The sequence below is a fragment of the Piliocolobus tephrosceles genome, chromosome 1, assembly GCF_002776525.5.
Source record: "Piliocolobus tephrosceles isolate RC106 chromosome 1, ASM277652v3, whole genome shotgun sequence".
Classification (NCBI taxonomy): domain Eukaryota; kingdom Metazoa; phylum Chordata; class Mammalia; order Primates; family Cercopithecidae; genus Piliocolobus; species Piliocolobus tephrosceles.
Window position 1 is genome coordinate 210,174,150 of NC_045434.1, and position 27,864 is coordinate 210,202,013.

Consider the following 27,864-nt stretch of genomic DNA (forward strand, 5'->3'; position numbering starts at 1 on the left):
GTGCTGCTTCTCCACCAGAATGCCAGGGACCCCCTCTCCCCACTCCTAAAACCAACCCCAGGCTGGTTTTACTGAAAACATTTATTTTTTATTTTTAAAAATATTAATTAATTAATTAATTAATTATTTGAGATGGAGTCTTGCTCTGTTACCCAGGCTGGAGTGCAGTGGCGCGATCTCGGCTCACTGCAAGCTCCGCCTCCCAGGTTCACACCATTCTCCTGCCTCAGCCTCCCGAGTAGCTGGGACTACAGGCGCCTGCCACCGCGCCCGGCTAATTTTTTGTATTTTTAGTAGAGACGGGATTTCACCGTGTTGGCCAGGATGGTCTCGATCTCCTGACCTCGTGATCCGCCCGCCTTGGCCTCCCAAAGTGCTGGGATTACAGGCGTGAGCCACCGTGCCCAGCCTGAAAACATTTATTACAACAAAACGTCAGAGCTATGTGACAGTAAGTTTGCACAAGCTGGTAGGGTTGAACCAGGGCAGGAGTCGGTGGTACAGGGACTTCACTGCCCACCCTATGCTCAGCTCCTGCATGGAGGAACCTCTGGCTGACCCGGATACAGTATGGACAGCTGTCAGGAAATCTGGAGAACAGCTTGGTAGGACGATTGGGCAGCCTCCTCCTGTCCATGCTTCTGCCCAGGCTGAGCCTCGGAGGAGGCCTGGTTCCTGGTCCTCTTGTGGCTGACGACGATGCTGCTGTTGGTGACTCGGGGCCCATACCAGCCTGCCCAGTACTGGGTGTCCCTGCCCCCGTGCTGAAAGAGGATGTAGCGGACACCCCGGGGGTAGTCTGAGAAGGTGTAGGAGACCTGCCGGGAGGAGGGGAGAGGAAGTGACCACCAGGACTGGGGAGGGAAGGCAGGAGCCAGGTCCTCTAAGAGAGCTGCCCAGGTGGGAAGGCAACAGCTCCAGGCCAGAGAGCAGGGGCACCTTGGGCCCTGAGGCTGCCCCTTGCTTCCTGCCATCCTGGCCCTGGGAGGAGTAGGTAGAGAGAGCAAGTGGGTGAGGCCTCACCTCTGTCCATGCGGCATTGTTCCACTGTTGGATGGTCACAGGTGGGGGCTCGAAGGAGGCCAACACGAAGTAGTCAGCCGAGGTCAGCTGCACCTTGAGTTGGTAGGTGCAGCCACAGTCGGCTCTGGCAGCAAACCTGGTGGAGGGGTTGAGAGCCCTGTGTTCAAGCCACCGAGGGCTGGCCCCAGCGGTGGGGGCAGGTGGGACCTACACATTGGAGCTTGGAGCTTCATTTCCCATCAGCCAACACTGCGCTGCCTGCTAGGCCCAGCTGGCTTCAGCGCTCCCTATGCCCCACTGTGGCCCAGGGGTAAGCAGTTGGTCCATGCTGGCCTCAGTTACCCCATCTGAGAAAAGGGACCCTTTCGGGCATCCTACTAAAGATGTGACCTCAAAAAGCAAAAGACTCCTCCAGAGAGGCCTGGTCTGTCCAAGTCATGTCACCTGTACTTACAATGGACCAGGCTGTGGATTCAGTGGGAGAGTCAAGAGGGTGGCCTGTGTAATGGGGCTGGCACAGAGCTCACCTTCTGCTCAGCCCAGCCCAGCCACCTCTCCCCTCTGCAGCTCTGCATACCCCTCCATCCTCGCCCATTTATCCTCAGAGGCGGCCCTGGGCCTGCCTAGAACTGGGGTCCTGCTTCTGCCACCGGCCAAGCCAGAGCCTGGCACACTTCTGTGCATGGAGTAGGAGCTCAAAAAAGAGTCATGGGATGAATAGGAAAAGGAGCCGGGGAGGCAGGTAGGTCAGGGGACCTGGGGGTTTCCACCCAGTCCAGAGAGGGCTGAGGTCCTCTGTTACCCAAGTGCCTGTCAGTGTTTACCAGGCACACTGGCTCACGCCTGTAATCCCAGCACTTTGGGAGGCCGAGTGGGTGGATCACTTGAGGTCGGGAGTTTGAAACCAGCCTGACCAGCATGGTGAAACTCCGTCTGTGTTAAAATGATTAAAAAAATAGCTGGGCGTGGTGGTGGGCAACTGTAATCCCAGCTACGCGGGACGCTGAGGCAGGAGAATCGCTTGAACGTGGGAGGTGGAGGTTGCAGTGAGCCAAGATCGTACCACTGCACTCCAGCCTGGGTGAAAGAGCGAGACTCTCTGAAAAAAAAAAAAAAAAAAAAAAAAAAAGTGCCTGTCCATGACAACCCACCTGGGGGCCTCAGCCTCCTCATCTGCACACTGGGGCTGCTGTGTCCTGCTGACTCTGTCACAGGGTGGTGGGGAGGCCAGGAGGTACCGCAGGGTCTGGGCACAGAGCAGGGGCAGAGGCCGGGGCTACCTGGCTCTATGACACTGCTGGGCATAGTGGGCACTTGCTATGGCTTGTCTCACCCGGCACGGCAGTAAGAGGAGCATGTAGAGTGGGGGACACAGGCCATGGACCCTACTCACCAGTCCTTAACCACGATGTCCGGCCGGAATGTGTCCAGTAGCTCCTCCCAGTAGCCCTCAGCTACAAGGTCCACCAGCTGGGACTTGAGGCACATTCTGGGAAGCAGAGTTGGGGGCTTGCGTACCTGGGTGTGCTATGCATGGTCCCCCCTCACCCAAGCCTTGGCAGCCCCTGTGAGCCCAGGGAGGTGGTTTGGGGACTTAGGGTATCCTTTGGCCGCTGCAGGACAGGCACTGGCTGGGGCTGACTGGTTTCTCCTCCAGTGTAGGAGGGAGTTTGACCCACTTGTGCCTGGGTGGCATCTGATTCCAGTCCAAAGGCCCAGTGTTCCAGGGCACCAGGCAGGGCACTCTTGTAAACTCATGTTCCTAGCTTAGGGATGGATGCCTGTAGATAGCCCTGGCTTATCTTAACCACCCAATGGACTCCTGGCCTGCTTCAGTGATCCCCATCCGCACTGTCCATGAACACAGCACTGAGTGACTCCAGGAAGCGGTGACTCTGGGCAAGTTTTGGGGCCACCTCCCTCGAGCTTCACAGAGAGGCCTTCCCTTAGAAGACTTTGCCTGAGACTTGGCAAAGGTGTCCTAACCCTCTGTCCCCTCCATGCAAGCCTGGTAGGTTCAATTTGCCTTACTCGTAGGATGTGACAAAATACTTCTTGACTTTGGGGTCAGGAAAATCTGTCCCGTGGGCTCCAGGGAGGCTCTCCACCTTCCAGCGGTCCCCACCATTGAAATCGATTTGCCATGCAAACATATCCTCTAGGAAGAACAGAAGCCGAGGTGAGACCCCCTGTGTAAATCTAAAATACAGCCCTCCCCACCTGGTCCCGGGAGCGCGGGAGGGAGGGTGGTTGGCGTTAGTGACCCTCTTGGGAGGCAGGACTTGCTCATGCTCAGGTTTCTGGGGCTGTGGACACCAAAGGGTTAACAAGCTTGTTCCTTCTCAAGGGCATTGTGTAGCCAAGGTACCCCACCAGCCCTGGAGCACCCCTACAAAGCACCCCTCTAACACATTCCCACCTGTCCTCACCATATCAGCTCTGACCTGACTCTGTCCCTCCCACACAATTCCAAACTGGCCTCACTCCTAACACACAGCTGGAGAAAATGCGTGTTACCAGAAATTCTAAACCAACCCCTTCTTCACTTCCACATTGCGGTGGAACTCTGGGAAATACCCAAGTATCAGTTCTCAAAAAGTTAAATTACGAGGGGCCTGTGAGAGTACAGTCCTCAAAGACTAATGTGAGGCCAGGCACGGTGGCTTGGCCTGTAATCCCAGCACTTTGGGAGGCTGAGGCAGGTGGATTGCTTGAATCCAGGAGTTCAAGACCAGCCTAGGGAACATAGTGACATCCTTTTTTTTTTTTTTTTTTTTTTTTTTAAATAAGTAAAAGAATTTTTAAAGAAAGGCTAACAAGTGTTCATCCCAACACAGACTGCTTACTTGACCCAGATGGCACCCCAGATGTCCAGGAGGGAGAGGCCCTTGGTTAACTACATAACCCAGATCGGAGGCCCTAGAGGATGGGTTTGTGGGTTTGTTGGTGGTCATGGGAACCAAGATTCCCATAGGGCCCAGATGGCCCAGGGCAAGAGTGCTAAGTGGAGGAACTGGTACCCTTTGGGCTGGGCGCTGTGGTAACATTCATGGGTGGACCTCCATTAGGTGGGCCTGGTGGGTTCAGGGGGATGATCACCCTCTTCATACTGAACTCAGAGGACCTTAAAAAACAATGGCGCTTCGAGGCCGGGCGCGGTGGCTCAAGCCTGTAATCCCAGCACTTTGGGAGGCCGAGACCTGTGGATCACGAGGTCAGGAGATCGAGACCATCCTGGCCTACACAGTGAAACCCCGTCTCTACTAAAAAATACAAAAAACTAGCCGGGCGAGGTGGCGGGCGCCTCTAGTCCCAGCTACTCGGGAGGCTGAGGCAGGAGAATGGCGTAAACCCGGGAGGCAGAGCTTGCAGTGAGCTGAGATTGCGCCACTGCACTCCAGCCTGGGTGACAGAGCGAGACTCCATCTCAAAAATAAATAAATAAATAAATAAATAAATAAAAATAAAGAAAACAATGGCGCTTCTCTACCGGCGCTGCCCAGGCAATCACTGGGGCACTTTCCAAATGGCTTGCTCCCCCTCCAGAAGCCCGCTATTCTCAGGTGCTCTGGGGTCCCCAGTAGAGAACCAGAGGAGTAACAGAAATCCAGGAGCTGGGCTGACGCTGAGTACAAACCTGGGGGTATCTCAGCAAGGCTTGACTGAACGCTGCCGGCCCCTGGCAGTTCAGGCGGCAAGGCCAGCTCTGTTAGGCGGTGTTAAGCCGAGTGGGCAGCTTAGCTGGGCAACTTCTGAATGAAATCTGGGGCAGGCAGAGGAACTGAGTGTTGGGCACTGTCTATGGGGGCTCTGGGATTTGGGGTGGGGGGAGTTTGAGGCCAAACCCTGGAAGCTGGGCAATTGTGCATCTTTAGGGGAGTCACTCATCTCAGGCCCAAAGCTCCCCATCTATACAATGGAGTCCACCCTAATTGTCTTGGCATCTCCCAGGTTCCTGTGTGTGTGTGTGTGTGTGTGTGTGTGTGTGAGAGAGAGACAGTGTCCCTCTGTCACTCAGGCTGCTGGAGTGCAGTGGCGCGATCTCAGCTCACTGCAACCTCCGCTTCCCAGGTTCAAGCGGTGCTCCTGCCTCAGCCTCCCAAGTAGTTGGGATGACAGGTGCCCACGACCATGCCCAGCTAATTTGTGTATTTTTTGTAGAGACAGGGTTTTACCATGTTGGCCAGGCTGGTCTCGAACTCCTGACCTCAAGTGATCTGCCTGCCTTGGCCCCCCAAAGTGCTGGGATTACAAGCATGAGCCACCGTGCCTGGCCTATTTGTTTTATTTTTAAATTATTTTTTCAGAGACAGGGTCTCACTCTGTTTCCCAGGCTGGAGTGCAGTGGCACAATCTTGGCTCACTTCAACCTCCACCTCCTGGGTTCAAGCGGTTCTCCCGCTTCAGCCTCCTGAGGAGCTGAGATTACAGGTGCCTGCCACCATGCCTGGCTAATTTTTTTGTATTTTTGTAGAGATGGAGTTTCATGATGTTGTCCAGGCTGGTCTTGAACACCTGACCTCACGTAATCGCCCATCTCAGCCTCCCAAAGTGCTAGGATTACAGGTATGAGCCACTGCACCCGGCCAATCTCCCAGGATCCTAATGAGGATGAAGAGAGTACAGAGATAGCAAGGAGGTTCTAAGTACACAAACCAGGTCTCCAAATCAGTTGCTGGAGTCCCAACAGGAAGTACGGTGTGTCCGGGGTGGACGGTAGCTCATGCCTATAATCCCAGCACTTTGGGAGGCTGAGGCAGGCGGATCATTTGAGCCCAGGAGTTCGAGACCAGTCTGGGCAACATGGTGAGACCCTGTCTCTAATTAAAAAAAATATGTATGTGAAGCGTGGTGCCTGGTACATAGCAGGTACCAAACGAAGGAAGGGAAAAGCGAAAAAAATCCCTGGGAAATACAAGAGAATGTAACAGGCTAAGTGGGGACCTTCAGCTGTGATCACAGGCCCCTCTGGACCTTCACTTTGTCTGTCTGTATAATGGGGCTAACAGGAGGATGGGTAAGTACATTTGTGGTTTTTTTTTTTTTGAGGCGGAGTCTTGCTCTGTCGCCCGTACTGGAGTGCAGTGGCCTGGCCGGATCTCAGCTCACCGCAAGCTCCGCCTCCCGGGTTTACGCCATTCTCCTGCCTCAGCCTCCCGAGTAGCTGAGACTACAGGCGCCCGCCACCTCGCCCGGCTAGTTTTTGTATTTTTAGTAGAGACGGGGTTTCACCATGTTAGCCAGGATGGTCTCGATCTCCTGACCTCGTGATCTGCCCGTCTCGGCCTCCCAAAGTGCTGGGATTACAGGCTTGAGCCACCGCGCCCGGCCGGGTAAGTATATTTGTAAAGATCTCCCGTGAATACCTGGCACAGAGGAGGCCCTTGGTCAACATGAGGCAGCTTGGGCTGTACTCTGGGGGACAGGCGGGTCTGCAGTGTGCTTGTTCATTCAACGAGCATTTCTTGGGCACCTGCTATGTGCAGGTGTCACTGTGGATGCTATAGTGTAGCAAACAATGTCCATTTGGCCACTGGAACTTGAAGTTTGTGGCAGAAAAAAATAAGGAAATTCTGAAAAAAAAACTTTTTCTTTTGGAGACTAAGTTTCACTCTTGTCGCCCAGGCTGGAGCGCAGTGGAGCCATCCCAGCTCACTGCAACCTCTGCCTCTCGGGTTCAAGTGATTCTCCTGCCTCAGCCTCCCGAGCAGCTGGGATTGCAGGTGTGGGTCGGCAGGCCCAACTTCGTGTGTTTTTAGTAGAGACAGGGCTTCGCCATGTTGACCAGGCTGGTCTCCAACTCCTGACCTCAGGTAATCCGCCCATCTCAGCCTCCCAAAGTGCTGGGATTACCGGCGTGAGCCCCCGCGCCTGGTGAAAAATGTTACAGGGCACGAAATGGAGGTGCTATGCTGGAGGTGGAGAGTGCTGTTTTTAGATTGGGAGCACAGGTCAGGTCTCTGAACTGAGACCCGAAGAATGAGAAGGAACCAAGGGAGTGAGGTGGGTGTTTAGGATTAGAGAACAATCCAGGTAGCGTGGGAATCGCAAGTGCCAAGGCCCAAGGATGGGAAGGAACGAGCCCGGTGGCAGCCTCCACCCTGCCCCCATGCCACCTTCAGCGCACGGGTTGCGCAGGAGGTTCCTGTGCAGGCTCCGTAGGAAGTAGAAGATCTTCCAGTCGGCCACGGGCTGGTCCCAGTCCTCGGTGATGAAGCCCTCTCGCAGGCACTTGCGCTTCCAGAGGGTCATGAGGTCGATGAGATCCCGCCAGAGGCTGCAGACCAGGCGGCAGTTCAGCAGCAGCTGGCGGGCGGGCACGTGCGTGAACAGCTCCAGCAGGATGTTCTCGGGCAGCTCGTTAATGCTGTCCAGGGCTGCCTTGGGGTGGGGAGCATCCATGGCCTGTGGGGGGGACAGCGGTTATGAATCTGACCAGGGAGGTGGGCCCTCAGGTCCCCAGGGAACTAGGCCAGGGACTCCTGTCCAGCCCTGCATTAGCCAGGTGTGGTGGCACACGCGTGGAGTCCCAGCTAGTTGGGAGGCTGAGGCAGAGGATCCCTTGAGCCTGGGAGTTCAAGGCTACAGTGAGCTATGATCGCACCACTGCACCCCTGCCCAGGCAACTGAGCAAGACCCTGGCTCAAAAACAAAAACAAAAACACCACAAAAGAGCATTTGGGAGGCTGAGGGTCCTTCCAGTAAACAGTAGCCCCTCAGTGGAAAGAGTAGCCATGGGACCCACATTCAGAAGAGTGCAACACAAGTAGGAAAGTCTTTAGAGACACATATTTTAAAAGGCCCCTCCCCAATTTAAGAAAAAATTGCTTAATTTTAAAGCCAGTAGTTTGGGTGGACTGTAGGATTTTGTGGAGACCACACTTACCTGCAAAGTTCTGTGAGGGTTTTGGTGATTGTTGTTATTTTAATGCTCTGGATTCATTGTTAGAATATAAAATCTTTTTCTTCTTTTTTTGAGACAGGCTTGCTCTGTCGCCCAGGCTGGAGTGCAGTGGTGCGATCTCGGCTCACTGCAACCTCCGCCTCCTGGGTTCAAGTGATTCTCTTGCCTCAGCCTCCCGAGTAGCTGGGACTATAGGCACATGCCACCACGCCCAGCTAATTTTTTGTATTTTTAGTAGAGACAGGGTTTCACCGTGTTAGCCAGGATGGTCTCAATCTCCTGACCCCGTGATCCACCCGCCTTGGCCTCCCAAAGTGCTGGAATCACAGGTGTGAGCCACCGCGCCTGGCCGGAATATAAAATCAGTTTTATATCCCAGACTCATGAATGTTCATTCAGTGGTTGGCTAGCGCTGAGAAACCACCTGCCTCTCTCCAGAAGCTCACTTTGGCCTGGAAGTCAGATGTGATAAAACAACCCCATGGGAAACCCCCACAGCACCCAGCTGGGCTGCCTTGGGTGTCAGGCCAGAATCCACTTGGAGATGGCCGGAAAAAAAAATCAGATGGAGGGTGCCTGAGAAGACTGCCTGGGTTTGAATCCTGGTCTGCAGTGACTAGTTGGGAAGCTGTGGAAAGGAGGGGGTAACTGTCCCGACCCTGGAAGGGCCAGGAGGACCAAGTGAAGCACAGAGCTTTGGTCAGCATTGCTGCCAGCACAAACCTGCCCTCAACACTGTCCTCCCTGTACCTCTGCACTGCACACGGGTTCTGGAAAACTTCAAGCAGTGCCACAGCCCTGGCCTGAATCTGTTACCTGGGGGCACCTGATTAGTCCCCTAAGGGGATCCCAGCTACTTGCCCCAGGTAGGTGGGGATTGGCTGGCAGCCAGGGCTCTGCCCTGTCACTCAGGTGGGCCTCATCTGCTTACACATGAGGAGAGAATGTTCTCCATCTACAAGCAGGGAAACAGAACCTTCCTGGCCTCTTTTTTTTTTTTTTTTTTTTTCCTCGCCCACCCCTGAGACAGAGTTTCGCTCTTGTTGCCCAGGCTGGAGTGCAATGGTGGGATCTCAGCTCACTGCAATCTCCACCTCCTGGGTTCCAGCAATTCTCCAGCCTCAGCCTCCCAAGTAACTGTGATTACAGGTGTCCGCCACCACACCCCGCTAATTTTTTACTTTTAGTAGAGATGGGGTTTCACCATGTTGGCCAGGCTGGTTTTGAACTCCTGACCTCAGGTGATCCACCCACCTCGGCCTCCCAAAGTGCTGGGATTACAGGCGTAAGCCACTGCGCCCAGCCTTTTGCTGTGGCCTCTTCTGATTTTCCATAGAGACTTGGCCAAAGCAGCAGTTCATAGTCTTCTGAAAGTTTCCATCCCAGAAAACCGGAGGGTGGGTGTATGCTGGCTCCTGCCCAGGGAGGAACACTTTACATGGCAGAGAAAACAGGTGAGGTACTTGTGCCTCGTGAAAAATGCTTTGCAAGCTGGGAGCAGTGGCTCAAGCCTGTAATCCCAGCACTTTGGGAAGCCACGGTGGGCAGATCAGGAGGGCAGAAATTCGAGACCAGCCTGGCCAACATAGTGAAACCTCGTCTCTACTAAAAATACAAAAAATTAGCTGGGTTTGGTGGTGTGTGCCTGTAATCCCAGCTACTTGGGAGGCTGAGGCAGAAGAATCATGTGAACCGGGAGGCAGAGGAGTGAGCCGAGATCGCGCCATTGCACTCCAGCCTGGGTGACAGTGCAAGACACGCCTCCAAAAAAAAAAAAAAGAGAAAAAAGGCTTTGCAACCTTGGCAACACAGGGGGACCCTGTCTCTATAAATAGTGAAAAAATTCGCCACGCATAGTGGCGAGTGCCTGTGGTCCTAGCTACTTGGGAGGCTATGGTGTTAAGATGTCCTGAGCCCAGGAGGTCAAGGCTGCAGTAGCTCACAGGCATGAGCCACCAAACCCGGCCCCTCAGAGGTTTTCTAACTTACAGTCCATGAGGCCTGCTGAGGTCACACTCTAGGGAAAGAAGGAGCCCACTGGAGCAGAGTGAGCCATGATTCCTCCATGGCACTCCAGCCTGGGCAATAGCAAAACTGTCAAAAAAAAAAGAAAGAAAAAGGCTTTGATAGGGAAAAAAACCCCAAAAAACTCAATGTGGCCAAGTCTTCTAAGTTATGAGAAGCAAATGTAAGCATTCGGAAAAAAAATGTAAAACCTGTCAATTAAAAATGCCTGTAGTCTGGGCAACATAGTGAGACTGTCTCCAGAAAAAAAGAAATTAGGTTAGGGGCGGGGACTCATGCCTGTAATTCCGGCACTTTGGTAGGCCAAAGTGGGCGGATCACAAGGTCGGGATTTCAAGACCAGCCTGGCCAATATGGTGAAACTCCGTCTCTATAAAAATACAAAAATTAGTTGAGTGTGGTGTCGGGTGCCTGTAGTCCCAGCTACTCGGGAGGGTGAGGCAGGAGAATTGCTTGAACCCAGGAAGTGGAGGTTGCAGTCAGCTGAGATTGCGCCACTGCACTCCAGCCTGGGCAACAGAGTGAGACTCTGTCTCAAAAAAAGAAAAAAGAAAAAAGAAGAAAAAAAGAAATTAGCTAGACCTGGTAGCCCCTGCCTGTAGTCCCTGCTACTCAGGAGGCTGAGGCAGGAGGATCACGAGCCCAGGAAGTGGAGGCTGCAATGTGCTGTGACCATGCCACTGCACTCTGGCCTGGGTGACAGAGCAAGACTGCCTAAAATAAATAAATAAACGCTGGCAACTTCTAAAGTCACTGTCTAGACTCTAGACCAAATAAAAATCACCGGGCTCCAAGCTAGAGGCGTCTAGGCACCAATAGCTTCCCACCGTGGTGACCTAAGTCTGGTCTCTGGCCCAGTCCGCATTTTCTTGCGCCCCTTCCCCGCCCCCACACGGGGCATTTTGTGGTGGGGAAGTCCATGCCAGCCCTAGGAAGCCCTCTCACACCGATCGGGTTCCCCAACTGCCCGGCCCGGCGTCTCGTGCTGGCCTTCACCGCACCCACCCTCCCAGCAAGCTCTCGGGGCACTCTTACTTCACCGGTTTCTCGGAAACAGAAACCGTGGCTGGGGAAAGGCAGGCGCCGGATCTCGCAGGCGCGTGGGGGCCTGGAGGTCCCCCGACAGTTCTCCGAACCCGGCAATGGCCTCGGGATGTGGCCGGGGTGGAGGCGGCCGCAGAGCCTCCGCCCGGGTGGCCCCGGGGCCAGGCCCCCAGTCCGGGCCCAGCCGCCCGCGCCCCCCAGCCCTGGACGCCCGGACCAGCGCCCGCAGGCTCCGTGAACGCCCAGGCGCCGGAGACCCCGGCTCCCCACTCGCCCGCCGCCCGTCTCCCCGGGACCGCAACCTGGAAGCAGCGGTGGAGCTCCGGGTCGGCCCGAGCCTACGGCCTCGGCGGCGTCGTCGCTGGGCCCCGCCCGGCCCCGCCGCCGCGTCACGCGCTGCGCTCGGTCTCCACCCCCGCTCCGGACCCCGCTGCCGTCCCTCCCGGCCCGGCCCCGCACTTTCGCCGCGGGAAGACTAACCTGAGGTCCCCGGGGCCCGGGCCCTCGCTGCGGCCTGCGTGTCCTGAAGCTCAGTCTCCCCCTCCAGGCGGCGGGCGGCTCAGCACCCACACCTGCACCCGCCTCCTCCGCAAGACAAAAGTCCCCGAACGCGCGGCAGCTCACCGGACCCCCGCGCTAATTCCTTCCTTACGGGGCCCAGGGCTCCACCCTTGACCCTCGGTTCCCTCCTTAGAGGGAGGAGCTGACACCCAGCAGGTTCCTTCTTTCCCTAGGGCGTGACCTCCGCAGGCTTCATAGACTCAAAGGTAACAAACCTGAGGGGCTGGGAGGTGGCTAACGCCTGTGATCCCAGCACTTTGGGAGGCCAAGGTGGGGAGGGTTGCTTTAGGTCAGGAGTTCGAGACCAGCCTAGCCAACATGGCAAAAAACCTGTCTCTACTAAAAATACAAAAATTAGCAGGGCATGGTGACGCATGTCTGTAATCCCAGCTCCTCCGGAGGCTGAGGTGGGAGAATCGCTTGAACCTGGGAGGCTGCAGTGAGCCAAGACTACACCACTGCACTGCAGGCTGGGCAACAGAGCCAGACCTTGTCTCAAACAAAAAAACCTCTGAGGTTTTTTGTCAGGATTAAGTTCATGAATTTCTTCCATCAGTAAACAAATAATTAGCAAGCACCTTGTTCAGGCAACCACCAAGGGTTGTGCAGGCTGTGCACTGCACAAGGGGACTGGCCCAGGCCACATTAATTGCAGTCAGGGCTACATCTTTTCCATGGAAGGCCGTCCTTTTGCAGTTTGCCATGGGCTGGTGGATGGTGATCCTGCCCTGGCCAAAGCCCTTATCTAGCTCACCCTTGATTGAGATAGCTAAATGTAAGGAGTATTTATTAAGCACTGTATTAGTCCATGTTCACACTGCTATAAAGAAATACTCGAGACTGGAATTTATAAAGGAAAGAGGTTTAATTGACTTACAGTTTCATATGGCTGGGGAGGCCTCAAGAAACTTACAATCATGGCGGAAGGTGAAGCGGGGGCACATGGCAGCAGGAGGGAGCCAGGGAAACTGTCACTTGTAAAACCATCTGATCTCGTGAGCATTCACTCACTATCATGAGAACAGCATGGGGAAAACCACCCCCATAATCCAGTCACTTCCCACCAGGTCTTTCCCTAAACACCCAGGATTACCATTCAAGATGAGATGTGGGTGGGGACACAAGGCTTAACCATATCAAGCACCAGCTGTGTGCCAGGCACCATTCTAAATGCTTCGGCTTCATCCAATGTCAGTGAAGCTCTTGGCAAAGAATAACACCAGGAGGCAGAGCCTGGGTGGCAACTGCTGATCTGGCACAAGGTGGACTCAAGGACTGCCCAGAGATATCCACATACCCCAACCCCAGCCTGTGGCTGGGCCTCCAGAGGAAGCCAGCAGCACTGGACGGCTGCCAGGTGACATACCTGCAGCTCACTGAGGGGTCTGTCCCATGAACCTGCTTCTGTGATGGTCTGGTTCCTGAAATGCCAACCCCTCTGTACCTTAGGCAGAAGCCACACCATTGTACCATCTGCAGGTCCTGGCGGGACCACCTAAAGTCTGCCTTTCCTTCCAGAAACCACAGGGCACAGGTTAGGCTGGGCACACCTTTTATTTGACTGCATGCAGTAGGGCGAGGTCAGGAGAACACTGCTGTCCTTCCAGCAGGACAAGAGGCAAGTTCCAAGGGTGGCTGGGTGGGAGACAGAGGTCTTGGGAATGGCAGTTCTAGGGGTGAGGTGGGGGCTTGGAATGCTCTCCAAGCCACAGGGGGTCTGGCCTGGATTTGGGAGGTGGGCAGGGGACCCTTCAAACACCCTACCACAGTCATCCAGGGCTCATGTGTCCAGCTGTCAGAGCAGGTCCCAATCCTGCTCCCCACCTACCCTGGCACATCCTGTGCAGGATTCCCTCAGTCCTCTGGGAACCTGACCCCCACCTGGCACCCATCTAGCTTCTGGGGCTCTATTGATAGTGAGGACAGTCCACACCTGACCTGGACCCCACTCCACCCTGGGTCTGCCCATCTCAGACCGGGCCTGAGCCTCTGGGCCAAAGCCACCTGTTCTGAGCAGGCAGGCAGAGTAAGAGACTGGGAGCAGCAGACGGGCAGAGCATGGCCCACGAGCCCACCCTCCACTTCCCAGACTGGTCTGAGTTACACGGTCACCTCCCTGCACCATCAGGGCAGCTGCAAGCTTGCCAGATGTCTTGCCTGTCCCTGCTCTGAGGGTCAAAGAACACAGGGAGAATGGTCCCAGGAGGGGAAGGGAGAGACAGATCCAGGCTGGCCTCCAAGCTCGACTTTCTGAGGGGCCCGGGGGAACACGCCGCACCTCCCACCTCTCAGGTGCTCCGTCTCTGAAAGGGGCCCATGCAGGCTTCCTCACCCATCGTTCAGGTCAAGACCTTTTGGGGAGAGCTGGCCCCCACCCCAGCATGTGAGGGCTGCCCACGCCGAGAGGCTCCACAAAGAAGAGGCAGCTGGGGGCAAGAGTCAGAGGTCTGGGGACGCCTGGCCTCCACCTCCCCTTCCCAAGCCCAGCCGTTTTCTGACAGCAGTTGTTTACCAGTCAGGGTTCAGCAGATGGGGGCTCAGGGGGCGTCAGGGCAGCGGGGGCCCGATGGTGATGCTGCTGTTGGTGACCCTCGGGCCGTACCAGCCGGCCCAGTAATGAGTGTCCACGCCGCCGTGCTGAAACCAGATGTAGCGGACGCCGGGCGGGTAGTTGGAGAATGTGTGGGAGACCTGGTGGGGCAGGTAAAGGGGGGAGAAAGGTCAAGAGAGCTGACTCAGGCTGGGTGTGGCGGTTCACACCAGGAATCCCAGTACTTTGGGAGGCCGAGCTGGGAGGGTTGTTTGAGCCCAGGAGTTTGAGACCAGTTTGGTTGCAAACCAGAGATAGTGAGATACCATCTCTACAAGAAAAAAAAAAAAAAAAAAAAAAATTAGCCAGGCACGGTGATGTGTGCCTGTAGTTGCAGGCAGGCTGAGGCAGGAGTACAGGCTAAGGTAGGAGTTTAAGACTGCAGTGAGCTGTGATCATGCCACTGCACTCCAGCCTGGACAACAGAGTGAGACCCTGTCTCTAAAAAACAAAAGAAATAATAGAAAATGAGCCTTAAAAAAAAAAGGGTGGGAGCTGACCCTGAGTGTGGCACTGCCTGAGGCGGGCAGGGGAACAAGGAAGTGGCTGAGTTCTTGGTGCCAGTCTAGAAATCCGGGGAGCTCTAGTTCGAGCTCTGTGATTTGGGACAGATCATTTCCTTTCTCTGTGCCTCAGTTTCCTCATCTATAAAATGGAGCAAAATCCTGCTGGTCCACTCCACAGCTTTATCATTCAGCCCAAAGGAATGAAAAGAAACTGCAAGCTGCCAAAGGATGTCCAATATGCTCATCACAGGGCACATGTATTATTTAAGTTAAAATCAAGTAAAACTGCCCTGCGCAGTGGCTCACGCCTGTAATCCCAGCACTTTGGCAGGCCGAGGTGGGTGGATCACCTGAGGTCGGGAGTTTGAGACCAGCCTGACCAACATGGAGAAACCCCGTCTCTACTAAAAATACAAAATTAGCTGGGTGTGGTGGTGCATGCCTGTAATCCCAGCTACTCAGGAGGCTGAGGCAGGAGAATCACTTGAACCTGGGAGGTGGAGGTTGTAGTGAGCTGAGATCGCGCCACTGCACTCCAGCCTGGGCGACAGAGTGAGACTCCATCTCAAAAAAAAAAAAAAAAAAAAAAAATTAAAATTAGATGAAAAAAAAATTCAGGTACTCAGCTGTACTAGAAACTGGCTCTTACTAACTGTTCAGTGGTCACATGTAGCTACTGGCTACCTTATGGATAGTGTAGACACAGACCATTTCTATCACTACAGAAAGTTTTATCGGACAGGGCTGGGGTTGGCAAACGATGACCCGCAGGCCCACTGCCTGTTTTTATAAATAAAGTTTTACTGGAACACAGCCATGTCCATTTGTTTACATGTTGTCTAGAGCTGTTTTCACACAACAACAGCAGAGTTAGAGAGTTGAGTAATTGTGACAGAGACAGTGTGACCTGCAAAGCCTAAAATATTCATGTCTGCCATTTTAAGAAAACATTTGCTAGGGCTGGGCACAGTTTGGGAGGCTGAGGCAGGAGGATGACTTGAGGCCAGCAGTGCAAGACCAGCCTGGGCAACAAAGCAAAACTCTATCTCTACAAAAAATAAAGAAAAAAACTTTTTTTAAATTAGTGGTGGTATGCACCTGTACTCCCAGCTGCTCAGGAGGCTAAGGCAGGAGGATGGCTTGAGCCTAAGAGTTTGAGTCTGCAGTGAGCTATGAATGCGCCAGCCTGGGTGACAGAGACCCTGTCCCTAAAAATATGTAAGTAAATTAAAACAAATATTTGCTGACCCCAGTCTAGAAAACAGTAATAATCAATACTAGTAATTAGTAACAGTCAAACAGTCAACCTTTTGGAATTGTTTTTTCTTTTTTTCTTTTTTCTTTTTTTTTTTTTAAGATGGAGTTTCCCTCTTTTGCCCAGGCTGGAGTGCAATGGTGCGATCTCGGCTCACTGCAACCTCCGCCTCCTGGATTCAAGCGATTCTTCTGCCTCAGCCTCCTGAGTAGCTGGCATGCGCCACCATGCCTGGGTAATTTTGTATTTTTGGTAAAGACAGGGTTTCTCCATGTTGGTCAGGCTAGTCTCGAACTCCCAACCTCAGGTGATCTGCCTGTCTGGGCCTCCCAAAGTGCTGGGATTACAGGTGTGAGCCAAAGCGCCCTGCCAACCTTTTGGAATATTTTTTGGGCCTGGCCTTGCCAGCATCATTTCACTGATTTCTTTCAGAGCTCTGTGATGGAACCACTATATACCCATTTCACAGAAGCAGTGAGTGAAGCTCAGAGCATTGGAAGCACAGGTGAGAAGGTGCAGAGCTTGGATCTGAACCTAGGCCCCATCTGACCACAGCCTCAGCCTTGGACAATCTGCCTCTGCCCCTGCCTCCCAGGCCCACGCACCTCCCTCCACTTGGCATCGCTCTTCTGCTGGATGGTTGCCGGGTCTGGCTGGAAGGTCCCCAGAGGCGCGTGCGCGGACGACAGGAGCTGAACGCACAGCTGGTACTTGGACCCGCAATCTGGCCTGGCTGCGAACCTGCAGGGAGAGGGAGGGCCCATCAGGGCCTCGGAGATTGGGGGCAGGGCAGGGGTGGGGCGCCTGATTGGCATGCCCCCCCCAGACCCTTGCCCCAGGCACTCACCAGTCCTTGACCTCGATGTCCGGCCGTGTGGTATCCATCAGCTCCTCCCAATACCCTTCAGCCTTGAGGTCCACCACCTGGGACTTGAGGCAGGTGCTGGGGGCAGGCAGAAGGGTGGGAGGGGCTGGGGCTCACCACTAGGGCAGTGAGGGGCTAGGACTGCCCCTTTCCAGGGTGGGAGGGACCCCAGGGTAAATTGACTTGGGCTTTCCCCTACCCCAAGTCCCCGGATCTTACTAATATGAAGTCACGAAGTATTTCTTGACCTGGTCATTGGGGAATTCCTTCCTCTGGTCTCGAGAGAGATCCTCCACCTTCCACTCATCGCCTCCATTCACATCCAGGCTCCAGAACTCGAACCCCTCTGATGGAAAAGCAGAGTTCACACTGAAGGGAAGCCCCTCAGAGACCACCTTCTCCCAAGCGCCCCTTCCTCCCAACTCCTCTGCCCGCATCTTGGCGGCTGCCTTCAAGCCCTGTGCTGTGGGACGCTGCAGATCACAGTGGCCACCGCGTATTAGGTGCTTCCTGTGTTGCAGGCACAGGGAGGTGACTTCCCTGGGGGCCCTGAGACACATGGTGATGTGAATGACCAGACCTCTTCTGTGATGGAGAATGCTCTGATGTGGGCCAGACAGACCTGGGTCTGGTCCCAGCTCTACCAGTACTCGGTGTGACCTTGGGCCAGTTGCTTTTCCTCTCTGACCCTTGGTTGTCTCCTCTGTAAACTGGAGTAAGAACAGGGCCTGAGAAGCTTTTTTGGCAAAGTGCCAAAATATTTTAGGACTTGTGGCCCACATACTATCTCTATTGTATAGTTTTTTGTTTGTTGTTGTTTCTTTTCCTATAACCCTTCAAATACATAAAAACTTTTTTTGTTGTTGTTTGTTTTTTAAGACAGAGTTTCGCTCATCACCCAGGCTGGAGTGCAATGGCTCGATCTTGGCTCACTGTAACCTCTGCCTCCTGGGTTCCAGTGATTCTCCTGCCTCAGCCTCCCGAGTAGCTGGGATTACAGTCGCATGCCACCACACCTGCTAATTTTTGTATTTTTTTGTAGAGGCAGGGTTTCGCCATGTTGGCCGGGCTGGTCTTGATTTCCTAACCTCAGATGATCCACCCACCTTGGCCTCCCAAAGTGCTGGGATTACAGGTGTGAGCCACTGCTCCTGGCCCAGATGCCTTCTGTGATGGAGAACACTCTGATGTGGGCCAGACAGACCTGGGTCTAGTCCCAGCTCTACTCAGCTGTGTGACCTCAGGCCAGTTTCTTTCCCTCTCTGAGCCTCAGTTGTCTCCTCTGTAAACTGGAGTAAGAACAGGGGCTGGGAAGCTTTTTTGGCAAAGTGCCAAAATATTTTAGGACTTGTGGGCCACAAAGTATTTTTTTTTGGTTGTTGTTTCTTCTCTCTCTCTCTCTTTTTTTTAAATAATCCTTTAAAAATGTAAAAACAGGCCAGGCACAGTGGCTCACACCTGTAATCCCAGCACTTTGGGAGGCGGAGGCGGGTGGATCACCTGAGGTTGGGAGTTCGAGACCAGCCTGACCAACATGGAGAAACCCCATTTCTACTAAAAATACAAAATTAGCTGGATGTGGTGGCGCATGCCTGTAATCCCAGCTACTCAAGAGGCTGAGGCAGGAGAATCACTTGAACCCGGGAGGCGGAGGTTGCGGTGAGCTGAGATCGTGCCATTGCACTCCAGCCTGGGCAACAAGAGTGAAACTCTGTCTCAATAAATAAATAAATAAATAAATAAATAAATAAATAAAAACGTAAAAACAATTCTTAATGCCCCAGCCAGATTTGGCTCATGGACAGCTTGGAGGAGTTGTTTTATTACTATTTTGCTCCATAATTTGGTCAAATTGTGGAAAACGAGGTTCCCATGCCATCCCAGTGTCTACCCAACAACACAGCAAGCAAGGATCAGTAGAAACCTTGCTTTACCTGTTGTTGTAACATACTGGGAAGACGACTAGATCTCCCATTCTTCCACAGGCAAAACCCCTTTCACCCTCTGGGACCATGTCAGTAGGCCCAACCCTGGAGCCTAGAAACTAGGCCAACAAAACATGGCTCTGACTTCCTGGCCTTGTGTCTTAAGCAGAATGTCTCAGTTGGCCAACATTCCCTTTCCTAGGAAAGGTCACTGGGGAAATAATCTTAAGAGTAGAATAAGAGGCTGGGCGTGGTGGCTCATGCGTGTAATCCCAGCACTTTGGGAGGCCAAGGCAGGCGGATCACTTGAGGCCAGGAGTTTAACACAAGCCTGGCCAACATGGTGAAACCATGTCTCTATTAAAAATATAAAAAATTAGCTGAGCATGGTGGCAGGCACCTGTAATCCCACCTGTAGTCCCAGCTACTCGGGAGGCTGAGGCAGGAGAATCCCTTGAACCCGGGAGGTGGAGGTTGCAGTGAGCCAGGATCACACCATTGCACTCCAGCTTGGGCAACAGAGCGAGACTCCATCCAAAAAAAAAAATTAGCCAGGTATGGTGGCGCATGCCTGTAATCCCAGCTATTTGGGAGGCTGAATCTGGGAGGTGGAGGTTATAGTGAGCCAAGATTGTGCCACTGTATTCCAGCCTGGGTGACAGAGTGACACTCTGTCTCAAAAAAAAAAAAAAAAAAAGAAAAAAATAAAGAGTAGAGTAACAATAAGAAACACCACTCTTGGCCTCAGTTTGCCCATCTGAAAAATGTGTGTACTATCAGTAGCTACCTCTTTGGGTTACTGTGAGAGGAGTAAAGGTGTTAAACCATCCAAAGCACCCGGCTCATACTAAGTGCTCAATACATGTTCCTGGTGTCACAACTGTGTGTACTGGAGGCATGCCAGACCCGGCCTGTACCCCACCTTCAGCGCACGGGTTGTGCAGGAGGTTCCTGTGCAGGCTCCGTAGGAAGTAGAAGATCTTCCAGTCGGCCACGGGCTGGTCCCAGTCCTCGGTGATGAAGCCCTCTCGCAGGCACTTGCGCTTCCAGAGGGTCACCAGGTCGATGAGATCCCGCCAGAGGCTGCAGACCAGGCGGCAGTTCAGCAGCAGCTGGCGGGCGGGCACGTGTGTGAACAGCTCCAGCAGGATGTTCTCCGGCAGCTCGTTGATGTTCCCCACAGCCATGGCTGTGGCTTCTGGACACCCTCCTGTGGCTGTTGAAAAGCTATGCTGCAGGCCTCATCCCTGCTCTGCCATTTATTCGGGAGAGTCATGGTGCCTCTCCCAGCCTCAGTTTCCTTCTCTGTAAATGGGTACCTTACCTCCAGGGGTCACTGGGGCGGTCCAAGGAGCTTAGGGCACATCAGGTACTTTAATAAAAGGTGAGCTCTGATTTTTTTCTCTGGCTTCTCACAACAAACGTGGAAGGCACTGCCCAAGGTCAAAAATAAGGGCAGAGGGGGAAGGAGCCGGGATCTTCTTTGATTCCAGGGCCAGCCTTTTTCAGTAAGCCAGACAGTCTTTAATGGGGATATACTGCGCAGCCCGGCAGAGCACCCCAGGCCTCTAGTGCCGTCACCATCCTTTCTCCCATCCTTGGAACATGATGGGAGGAGGAGGCTAATTATCACTGCCTCCCCCGGAGGTCCAAAGGGCTGCAGCCACCTTCTCAGGATCTCAGAGGACATGACCTCCTGCCTAGCTGGGAGTGGCAAGGGGGTGGGCGACAGGGAAGGGCCCTTCCTATCTCCCTACCCCCACCCCCAGCACCGCGGCTGGGCTCCTCCAGCCCCAAGTCTGCCAGCGCACCTGCAGCCTCCCCTTCCCACGCTGTGCTTTAAAATGTCCCCCAAAGTCTGGGCTCCGACCCCTGCACATCGATGGCGACCCCCGCCCCCGTTCGCGGCCGCGCCGCGCAGCCCGTTCAGGCCCGGCGGCCTGGGCCTGGTCGGTGCCGGGCCTCCCTCGGCAACTGCGGCGCGACCAGGAACCCAGGAGCCTTCCCGGCAGCCCCCGCCCAGCCGCGCCCCCTCCCCAGCGCCCCCCGCGCCCCCTCCTGCCGGTCACCTGCGCTTGGCTGCAGCGGCACGATCCGCTGGGCCGCCCAAGCTGCACCGCCTAGACCTGAGCTTGCCGGGGAAGTGAGGCTCCGCCCCGGCCCTCCAGGCCCCGCCCCCGCGCCCAGGGCCCCGCCCCGCGCAGCGCTGGGCCAGGGACGCGCCCCCCGCCGCGTCGTAGGAAAATTACCTGGTGTTGGGGGTGGGGTGGAAGGCGCCTCCTATCCCCCGACTACCCTTGGGCCACCTGCCCCGCACCCTCGGCCTGACCCAGCCTCTCCCTGCCTCCCCTCGCCGCCTTCCAGCAGCCCCCCAGGAGCGAGCTGGTAGATGCCCCAAATCGGACCCCTCCCCAATTAAACGAAAACAACTCCTGACCTTTCCCAGCCTCCTGGGTCCGCTGAGGAACCCGCAGCCCCAGGCCTCGAGCCGATTGCTGGGACTGCGGGGCGGCCGGGCGCCGGGCCAGAGGCGGGGCGGGGCGGGGCGGGGCGGGTCGGGGGCCTTTAAGAGGCGCGGCCGCCGGGACCGACACAGACGCGGACAGCGCCGGTACTCGCCGCCCCGGGACTCGCGTAGCCCGCAGCGCTCCGGCTCCTCCTCTCGCGACCGCCCTCCGCAGCGATGGACGGAGACGGTGACCCAGGTAGCCGCCGCCTGGACCGCTCGCTGCGGCGGGGAGGGGAGATGGGGTCGGCGGGCGAGCGCTGCACAGAGCGGAGTCAGAGAGCGAGGGGGCCCGGAGACCTGGCGCGGCAAACTTTCACGCCAGCGAAGTCCCAGAGGCGTTCTCCAAAGAGCATATCTCTCTGCTATCTGGGTCTGGCGGGAGGCCTTGAGAGGCGACCGGCAGGGAGAGAGGACTCCTGGGTCCCATTTAGCCAGGAAGTAGCACGAGAGGACCCCCACATTCCCGCCTGTCAGCTTCCTGAGCGTCTGTCTGGCGGGCGCCTGGCATGCGTCTGGGACGGAGGCTGCGAGCCTTTTCTTTCATCAGCTCTTCCAGCTCTGGGCCTTGGGCCGCCTGGATCCCCGTGGGTTCCTTGGGGTCCCTGGCCTGACCTATCCCTGCCTTCCTCCTGAGCTCCCTTGTCTGGAGGGGCTGCCCCTCCCCTCCCCGGGGTGGTGAGATGCCCAGTGGGGACCGGGCCAGCGGTGAGGGAGCGTTGGGGGCAGCTTTGGCTGATGCTCAGAGCCTTCCCAGGCTGCCCAGTCATCCTCTCTGGCACCCAAGACCCCTCACCCCCATCCGTCCAACTCCCTGCAGGGCCTGCAGGGGTTGCCTGCTGAGTCAGGATGGGAACAAGACCCGCCTGCAGACAGCCCTCACTCTTTTCTCATCACGTCCAGCTGGGGGTGGGCATTGCTTGGGGTATGCGGTGGCAAACAGACTGATGAAAGCTCCCGTCCCCCCACCCCCCATTTCCCCCACCTCCAGCCCTGAAAATCCCAGCTCCTGCAGCCCTTGCTCCCAATCCACGGCTTTCTGGCCACACCCCCTGTAGGGCTCCAGAACTGGCTCCTGCCTTTTCCCAGGGCTCAGCTATTCCCTGAACTCTGGGGCCCACTCCAGGTGAGTGAATCAGCCTCGCAGGCAGGCAGCTTCCAGGGGCCAGATAACTTTCCACCGGCAACAATGTGGGGAGTTGTGTGTGTAAGAGAGAGGGTGGGGGGAGCTGTAATTGGATCTGGGGCCTTGAGTGCCAGGCCCCGGGGCCAGAAGAGGGGACTGGGTGAGGTGCACCTTTCGGGGAGCATCAGGTGTCCGATGGGGCCAGGGCCTGAGGGGAGGGCTGAAGAGGTGAGGACACTGGGCCCAGCTCCCCAGAGAGCTGTGGGCATCTGTCTGGGCAGGTGATGTGGCTTCAGGGCTTGGCATTTTCCTGTCTTCTTGCTGTTCTGCGATGTGGTCTGGGAGAAGCCGTTAAGCCCCTTTTGGCCTCAGTTTCCTCTTTGCCAAAGGGGCAGGTGTAAATCCCCACATCATAAAGATGTGGCCAAAAAGATGCTAATAAGGAAGGAGAAGTGCTGTGTTCAATGTGGTTCACTCAGTAAGATTGACTGAGGACTCGCTGTGTGCTCTGGGCTCTGCGAAAGCTCTCAAGGGCCTGTGTGTTGGGCAGGGAGGAAAAGCTGCATGTGAGGAGGCTAAGGGCTGGTGGGCCTGGAGACTTGGGTCTGGGCCCTGCCACTTGTCCCCTTCCCCGGTGCTTGGCCTGTTCCCACCACCGCCTTGACTCTCCAGGGCCTAGCCCATGGGAGCTCCCCATCGTAGGTCTGAGAGCTGTAGTCTTCCTGATCACCCAGAGTGGCCCTGTCTCCTCCTCACTGGCTCTCCCTCATCCAGGCATCTGGGGCACTTGGTGTCCACTTACTCAAGGCTGTGACGGCCCCGCTGATGCCAACTGGGATCCAAGAGACAGTCCGGCTGCTGCGGTGACATCTGCCTGCCTCCTTACAATTCAGAATGCTCTTGTCCCCCTCCTCAGGGGATTTGGACATCTGTCCTGTTTGTATGGCCTGGCACAATGATTACTCCCATTTATAGATGAGAAAACTGAGGGCCAAGGATGGGAAAAGGAGGTAGAGAAAGTTTCCTTCCCCAAGGCCCTATGTCATCTCCTTGCTTGTTACGGTTTATTTAAATAAGTCCCTCCTCATCCCCAAATCACACAATAGCTGGGGACAGCTGGGTTTCTGGGCTCTGTTCTCCAGCCCCTGAAGGCCCCAGGTCCCATGTCCCCTTCCCTAAATACTGGCAGTGTGTCCTTCAACAAGTCACTTAATCCCTGAGCCTGAATATTTGCACCTGCAAAGTCAAAATCCTGGCCTTGGTGCAGTGGAGCATGACTGTAATCCCAGCACTTTAGGAGGCCGAGGCAGGAGGATTGCTTGAGTACAGGAGTTGGAGGCCAGCCTGGGCAACAGAGTGAGATCCTATCTTTAAAAATAAAAGTCAGCCGGGCGTGGCGGCTGATGCCTTTAATCCTAGCACTTTGGGAGGCCTAGGTGGGTGGATCACCTGAGGTCAGGAGTTTGAGACCAGCCAGGCCAACATGGCGAAACCCCATCTCTACTAAAAATACAAAATTTAGCCAGGCGTGGTGGCACATGCGTGTAATCCCAGCTACTTGGGAGACTGAGGCAGAAGAATCGCTTCTCAGCTTCCAGCTACCCGGGAGGCAGAGGTTGCAGTGAGCCGAGATCACGCCACTACACTCCATTCTGGAGTGCAGTGACAGAGCGAGCGAGATTCTATCTCAAAAAAAAAAAAAAAAAAAAGTCAGAATCCTAACACTGCCTACTAAGTCAGTGAATTATTTTGTGGAGGTTGTGGTGGTTTAAGATGGCTCTGGAGCCAGGCTGTCTGGGTTCAAATCCAGGCTCCAACCACTGATTAGCCGTGTGATCCTGGGCCGTTTCACCTCTCTGTGCCTCAGTTTCCTCATCAATGAAATAAAGACAGCAATAAGAGCAACCTCAAAGAAATGGTGTGAGGATTTAAAGAGTAAATGAAGTTGAAATGCTTTGGACAGTGGCTAACACTTGCTGAGTGCCCCCAAAACATGAGTTCCTGACAACAGACCAGGGAAAGTGCCAGATGCCAGGCACAGGGCATGAAGCTGTGTTTTCCAGACCATGTTCTGGCCCTCATGAGACTCCGTATGGTCCAGAGACAGGTGTTTATCATAGGATCACACCACAGGACAAAAGCTAGGAAGGGCTGTGAGAGGGTGTCATAGGGGGAAATCCTGGAAGGCTTCCTGAGGAGGTGAGGGGAGCAGGGATCTCAGAGGGTGGTTGGGAGGATGAAAGAAGTTCCTGTGTGAAGCATTGTACAGTGCTATAGATGGATGTCATTAATAATAAAAAAATATGATCCTTGCTGCCATCTGCCCAGGCCTGGGGTTTACTGGTCCAGCAGAGGAGACAGGCCTCTGAGGCACCTCTTTGGACTTAGGGGCTGATCCAGGATTGGTCCCTGGCCCTATGGCCCTCTTCCTTGGGCACCAGTCGGTAGTCACAGAATCTCCGACCCCAGCTGTGGATTGTCCCAAGGTGGGTGGGGGAGGATATGGGCACATTGTAGTCCTGGGGCCTGGAGGGGTACAGGGTGGGGGAATCACAACCCCCCACCCACCCCTGCCTGCAGAAAGCATGGGGCAGCCCGAGGAGGCAAGTCCAGAGGAGCAGCCGGAGGAGGCGAGCGCAGAGGAGGAGCGGCCGGAGGACCAGGAGGAGGAGGAGGAGGAGGAGGCGGTGGCCGCCGCCTACCTGGACGAGCTGCCGGAGCCGCTGCTGCTGCGCGTGCTAGCTGCACTCCCGGCCGCCGAGCTGGTGCAGGCCTGCCGCCTGGTGTGCCTGCGCTGGAAGGAGCTGGTGGACGGCGCCCCGCTGTGGCTGCTCAAGTGCCAGCAGGAGGGGCTGGTGCCCGAGGGCGGCGCGGAGGAGGAGCGCGACCACTGGCAGCAGTTCTACTTCCTGAGCAAGCGCCGCCGAAACCTTCTGCGCAACCCATGCGGGGAAGGTGAGAAGCCCTCGCCGGGCGAGCTCAGCTTCCCCTGCTGCGAAATGGGCCGAAATGGCGCCGGCTGGTTTTGAGGGAGAAATGGAAGAAAGCGCCCGGCTCAGTGCCAGCACTGGGTAGCCCCAAGGCTGTCTATTACTCTACCTCTCTGGCCACCTGCATCCTGGGGTCTCCCGGCTCCTCCCACCCTCAGCCAGCTGGGGCAGGGCGGGATGGGGGACATACCTGCCGGGAGGCAGATTTAGAAAGTGCCCACTGGTTCACTCTCTCATTCATCGTCTGCCCACCCGGACACCAAGTGCCACCTTTGCCCTGCCCACCTCCACAAAGTGGCAAGAGCCAGCCCTGCTACAGCCTTAGCAGGGACTGAGTGACCAGGGTGGGGCTGTCATGTCCCTACAGAGGACTTGGAGGGCTGGTGTGACGTGGAGCATGGTGGGGACGGCTGGAGGGTGGAGGAGCTGCCCGGAGACAGTGGGGTGGAGTTTACCCACGACGACAGTGTCAAGAAGTACTTCGCCTCCTCCTTTGAGTAAGCAGAAGGGGGTGGAGGAGGGGGGAAGGGGGAGCCTCCGCTCTGCCCTAACTCCAGTTCTCCCAGGTGGTGTCGCAAAGCACAGATCATTGACCTGCAGGCTGAGGGCTACTGGGAGGAGCTGCTGGACACGACTCAGCCGGCCATCGTGGTGAAGGACTGGTGAGAGGGCCCTGGGGTGCCATGGGGCTGGGAGGAGTGGGGTAAGGCAGAGGGGTGAGCCAGCTGGAAAACCCCCCGCCAGGGATGCTGCCTCCCCACTGCAGGGGTTGAGGCCACCTGGGCCACGGGTCTGCAAAGGTTGATAGCTTCGGAGTATTCAGGCGAACCTGGAAACCCACCTCCCCTCCTGAGTTTTAATTGTTGGCAAATATATGCACATATATATGTTTGTATGTATGTAATGTATATATTTCACAATCAGTCTGCGGTCCAAACCAAAGGCCACTCTGTGGTCTGGCTTTGGCCCCAAGCTGGGGTCCGGCCAACCTGGAATGTAGTCCTTGTGTTTTGCTCTTGGGCTGTCACTTTCTCTTGCTGGCCTCGTTTCCCTTATCTGTAAACTCGGAACACTGGCAGTGCTGGCTGACAGGGATGCTGGGCGCACAGGAGGACTTTTGTGGAAATCCCCATCCCCAGGAAGTGTTCAGCAGGGCTGAGGCCATGCCCCCACCCCACCCCCCGCCCCCCACCTCACTCCCTCCCTCTGAGCAGGTACTCGGGCCGCAGCGACGCTGGTTGCCTGTACGAGCTCACCGTGAAGCTACTGTCCGAGCACGAGGATGTGCTGGCTGAGTTCAGCAGCGGGCAGGTGGCAGTGCCCCAAGACAGTGACAGCGGGGGCTGGATGGAGGTGAGCCTGGGGAACCCAGGGTGGAGGGGTAGGGCCTGGACGTGAGGGGCGTGACTCAAGGAGACCCCGCCCGCGGCGCTCCTGGGCTGGGCAGGGCTGAGATAGTCATTGGGTGGTGGAGAGAGCTCTGAATACGGCCGAGAAACCGAATGGGGTGGTGGGGGGGGCGGGGCTGCAGGTCGGTCGGTGTGCTGGGGTGGGGCGGCAGGGGAGGCCTCAGGACCTCTGTGGCTGACTCTTCTTACCTCCGCCCCCAGATCTCCCACACCTTCACCGACTACGGGCCGGGCGTCCGCTTCCTCCGCTTCGAGCACGGGGGCCAGGACTCCGTCTACTGGAAGGGCTGGTTCGGGGCTCGGGTGACCAACAGCAGCGTGTGGGTAGAACCCTGAGCGGCCCGGCCCTGCCTCCACCCACCCCCAGCTGCCTGGAGGGGCAAAGGCGGGGGGGTAGATAGGCCTTAACTTAGTCCGTAGCGTCCTTGCCTTCCCCAAGCCACACATCCTCCTCCCGTCCCTTGCTCCGAGCCCAGCCCCTGAGCCGGGAGAGAGAAGTTTTGTTGGCATAGGTTTGCTTAGGTAGCCGGCTTCTAGAACGTAGATCCGTGAGGGCGTGGGCTTGGACTGGACCCACTGCTGAATCCCTTGCATCTAGCACACTGCCTGCCACAAAGTGGGCTCTCAATAAATATTATTTGTCCAAGGAAGGAATGAATGAACAAATGGATGAACGCTGCTCCCTTCCCATCCTTTTCTGTCTCCCGAGGGCCCCCGGCATAGCCTGGAAAAATACTTGGTAGGGCTCCAGTTGCTCTGGTTTCCAGCGGCCCTTGGGCCAGTATGGAGCCAGCTGGGCCCGGCCCTGCCAGGCAGGACAAAGCTGGGATTGTGAGACCAAGGAAGGGTGAGCTGAGCCTGGCGCCTGACCGACACCCAAGCTGCCCAGAGGCCAGAAAAGAGCATGTTGGGGGGGCTGCCCTCCAGGCCTCTCTTGGTCCAGTGATTATCCTAGGCCTTGCCACGATCCCCCATCCTTTACTAAAGGCAGAGTAGGGTTGGGGGTGTACCAGTTCTCAGGGCCCGGGTGACCAATAGCAGCATGTAGGTAGAGCCCTGAGTGGCCCTGCTTCTACCCTCCCCCAGATGCTTGGAAGGGTAGAGGCTGGGAGTAGATAGGCCTTAACTTAGTCCG

The 27,864-nt window shown here is 55.8% G+C and overlaps 4 protein-coding genes across 18 annotated transcripts; 2 read left to right on the forward strand and 2 right to left on the reverse strand.

Annotated features, from left to right (window-relative positions):
* Nucleotides 1-66: 66 nt before the first annotated feature.
* Nucleotides 67-11,688, reverse strand: FBXO6 (F-box protein 6). 3 transcript variants are annotated; one of them, XM_023191921.2, is made up of 6 exons: nucleotides 11,477-11,688; nucleotides 7,140-7,428; nucleotides 3,055-3,181; nucleotides 2,417-2,512; nucleotides 1,024-1,159; nucleotides 67-818 (listed from the first exon to the last, which is right to left on the reverse strand). In XM_023191921.2, the coding sequence occupies exons 2-6, from the start codon at nucleotides 7,423-7,425 to the stop codon at nucleotides 582-584; spliced, it is 882 nt and encodes a 293-aa protein (XP_023047689.1). In that variant the 5' UTR covers nucleotides 7,426-7,428; nucleotides 11,477-11,688; the 3' UTR covers nucleotides 67-581. The 3 variants fall into 3 exon arrangements, with proteins under 3 accessions (XP_023047689.1, XP_023047690.1, XP_023047691.1); XM_023191922.2 differs by lacking the exon at nucleotides 11,477-11,688 and adding an exon at nucleotides 11,299-11,466; XM_023191923.2 differs by lacking the exon at nucleotides 11,477-11,688 and adding an exon at nucleotides 10,988-11,274.
* On the forward strand, nucleotides 7,424-17,483 carry LOC116418925 (basic proline-rich protein-like). The gene is made up of 3 exons (XM_031936221.1): nucleotides 7,424-7,466; nucleotides 10,794-11,763; nucleotides 16,341-17,483. Exons 1-2 carry the CDS (start codon nucleotides 7,424-7,426, stop codon nucleotides 11,669-11,671), a joined length of 921 nt encoding a protein of 306 aa, XP_031792081.1. The 3' UTR covers nucleotides 11,672-11,763; nucleotides 16,341-17,483.
* On the reverse strand, nucleotides 13,093-25,174 carry FBXO44 (F-box protein 44). Of its 13 annotated transcripts, none has more exons than XM_023191929.2 (7): nucleotides 20,768-21,114; nucleotides 20,023-20,052; nucleotides 19,621-19,914; nucleotides 16,993-17,119; nucleotides 16,756-16,851; nucleotides 16,514-16,649; nucleotides 13,093-14,248 (listed from the first exon to the last, which is right to left on the reverse strand). In XM_023191929.2, the coding sequence occupies exons 3-7, from the start codon at nucleotides 19,883-19,885 to the stop codon at nucleotides 14,105-14,107; spliced, it is 768 nt and encodes a 255-aa protein (XP_023047697.1). In that variant the 5' UTR covers nucleotides 19,886-19,914; nucleotides 20,023-20,052; nucleotides 20,768-21,114; the 3' UTR covers nucleotides 13,093-14,104. The 13 variants fall into 13 exon arrangements, with proteins under 13 accessions (XP_023047697.1, XP_023047695.1, XP_023047694.1 ...); XM_023191927.2 differs by having other exon boundaries at nucleotides 20,023-20,131; XM_023191926.2 differs by having other exon boundaries at nucleotides 20,023-20,198.
* On the forward strand, nucleotides 20,892-27,399 carry FBXO2 (F-box protein 2). The gene is made up of 6 exons (XM_023191919.3): nucleotides 20,892-21,403; nucleotides 24,911-25,285; nucleotides 25,688-25,817; nucleotides 25,887-25,982; nucleotides 26,535-26,673; nucleotides 26,931-27,399. Exons 1-6 carry the CDS (start codon nucleotides 21,382-21,384, stop codon nucleotides 27,063-27,065), a joined length of 897 nt encoding a protein of 298 aa, XP_023047687.1. The 5' UTR covers nucleotides 20,892-21,381; the 3' UTR covers nucleotides 27,066-27,399.
* Nucleotides 27,400-27,864: the final 465 nt, after the last annotated feature.

Bases quoted from the DNA above. Each gene is read 5' to 3' on its own strand.
- LOC116418925 (XM_031936221.1), top strand. From the start codon at position 7,424: ATGGCCTGTGGGGGGGACAGCGGTTATGAATCTGACCAGGGAG. The intron at 7,467-10,793 runs GTGGGCCCTCAG...TGGTGACCTAAG, and splicing joins TTATGAATCTGACCAGGGAG to TCTGGTCTCTGGCCCAGTCC.
- FBXO6 (XM_023191921.2), bottom strand. From the start codon at position 7,425: ATGGATGCTCCCCACCCCAAGGCAGCCCTGGACAGCATTAACGAGCTG. The intron at 1,160-2,416 runs GTGAGTAGGGTC...CCCCTCCACCAG, and splicing joins GACATCGTGGTTAAGGACTG to GTTTGCTGCCAGAGCCGACT. The intron at 819-1,023 runs GTGAGGCCTCAC...TCCTCCCGGCAG, and splicing joins ACAATGCCGCATGGACAGAG to GTCTCCTACACCTTCTCAGA.
- FBXO2 (XM_023191919.3), top strand. From the start codon at position 21,382: ATGGACGGAGACGGTGACCCAG. The intron at 25,818-25,886 runs GTAAGCAGAAGG...CAGTTCTCCCAG, and splicing joins TACTTCGCCTCCTCCTTTGA to GTGGTGTCGCAAAGCACAGA. The intron at 25,983-26,534 runs GTGAGAGGGCCC...CCCTCTGAGCAG, and splicing joins GCCATCGTGGTGAAGGACTG to GTACTCGGGCCGCAGCGACG.
- FBXO44 (XM_023191930.2), bottom strand. From the start codon at position 19,885: ATGGCTGTGGGGAACATCAACGAGCTGCCGGAGAACATCCTGCTGGAG. The intron at 16,852-16,992 runs GTAAGATCCGGG...GCCTGCCCCCAG, and splicing joins TACTTCGTGACTTCATATTA to CACCTGCCTCAAGTCCCAGG. The intron at 14,249-16,513 runs GTGCGTGGGCCT...CTGCCCCACCAG, and splicing joins GCGATGCCAAGTGGAGGGAG to GTCTCCCACACATTCTCCAA.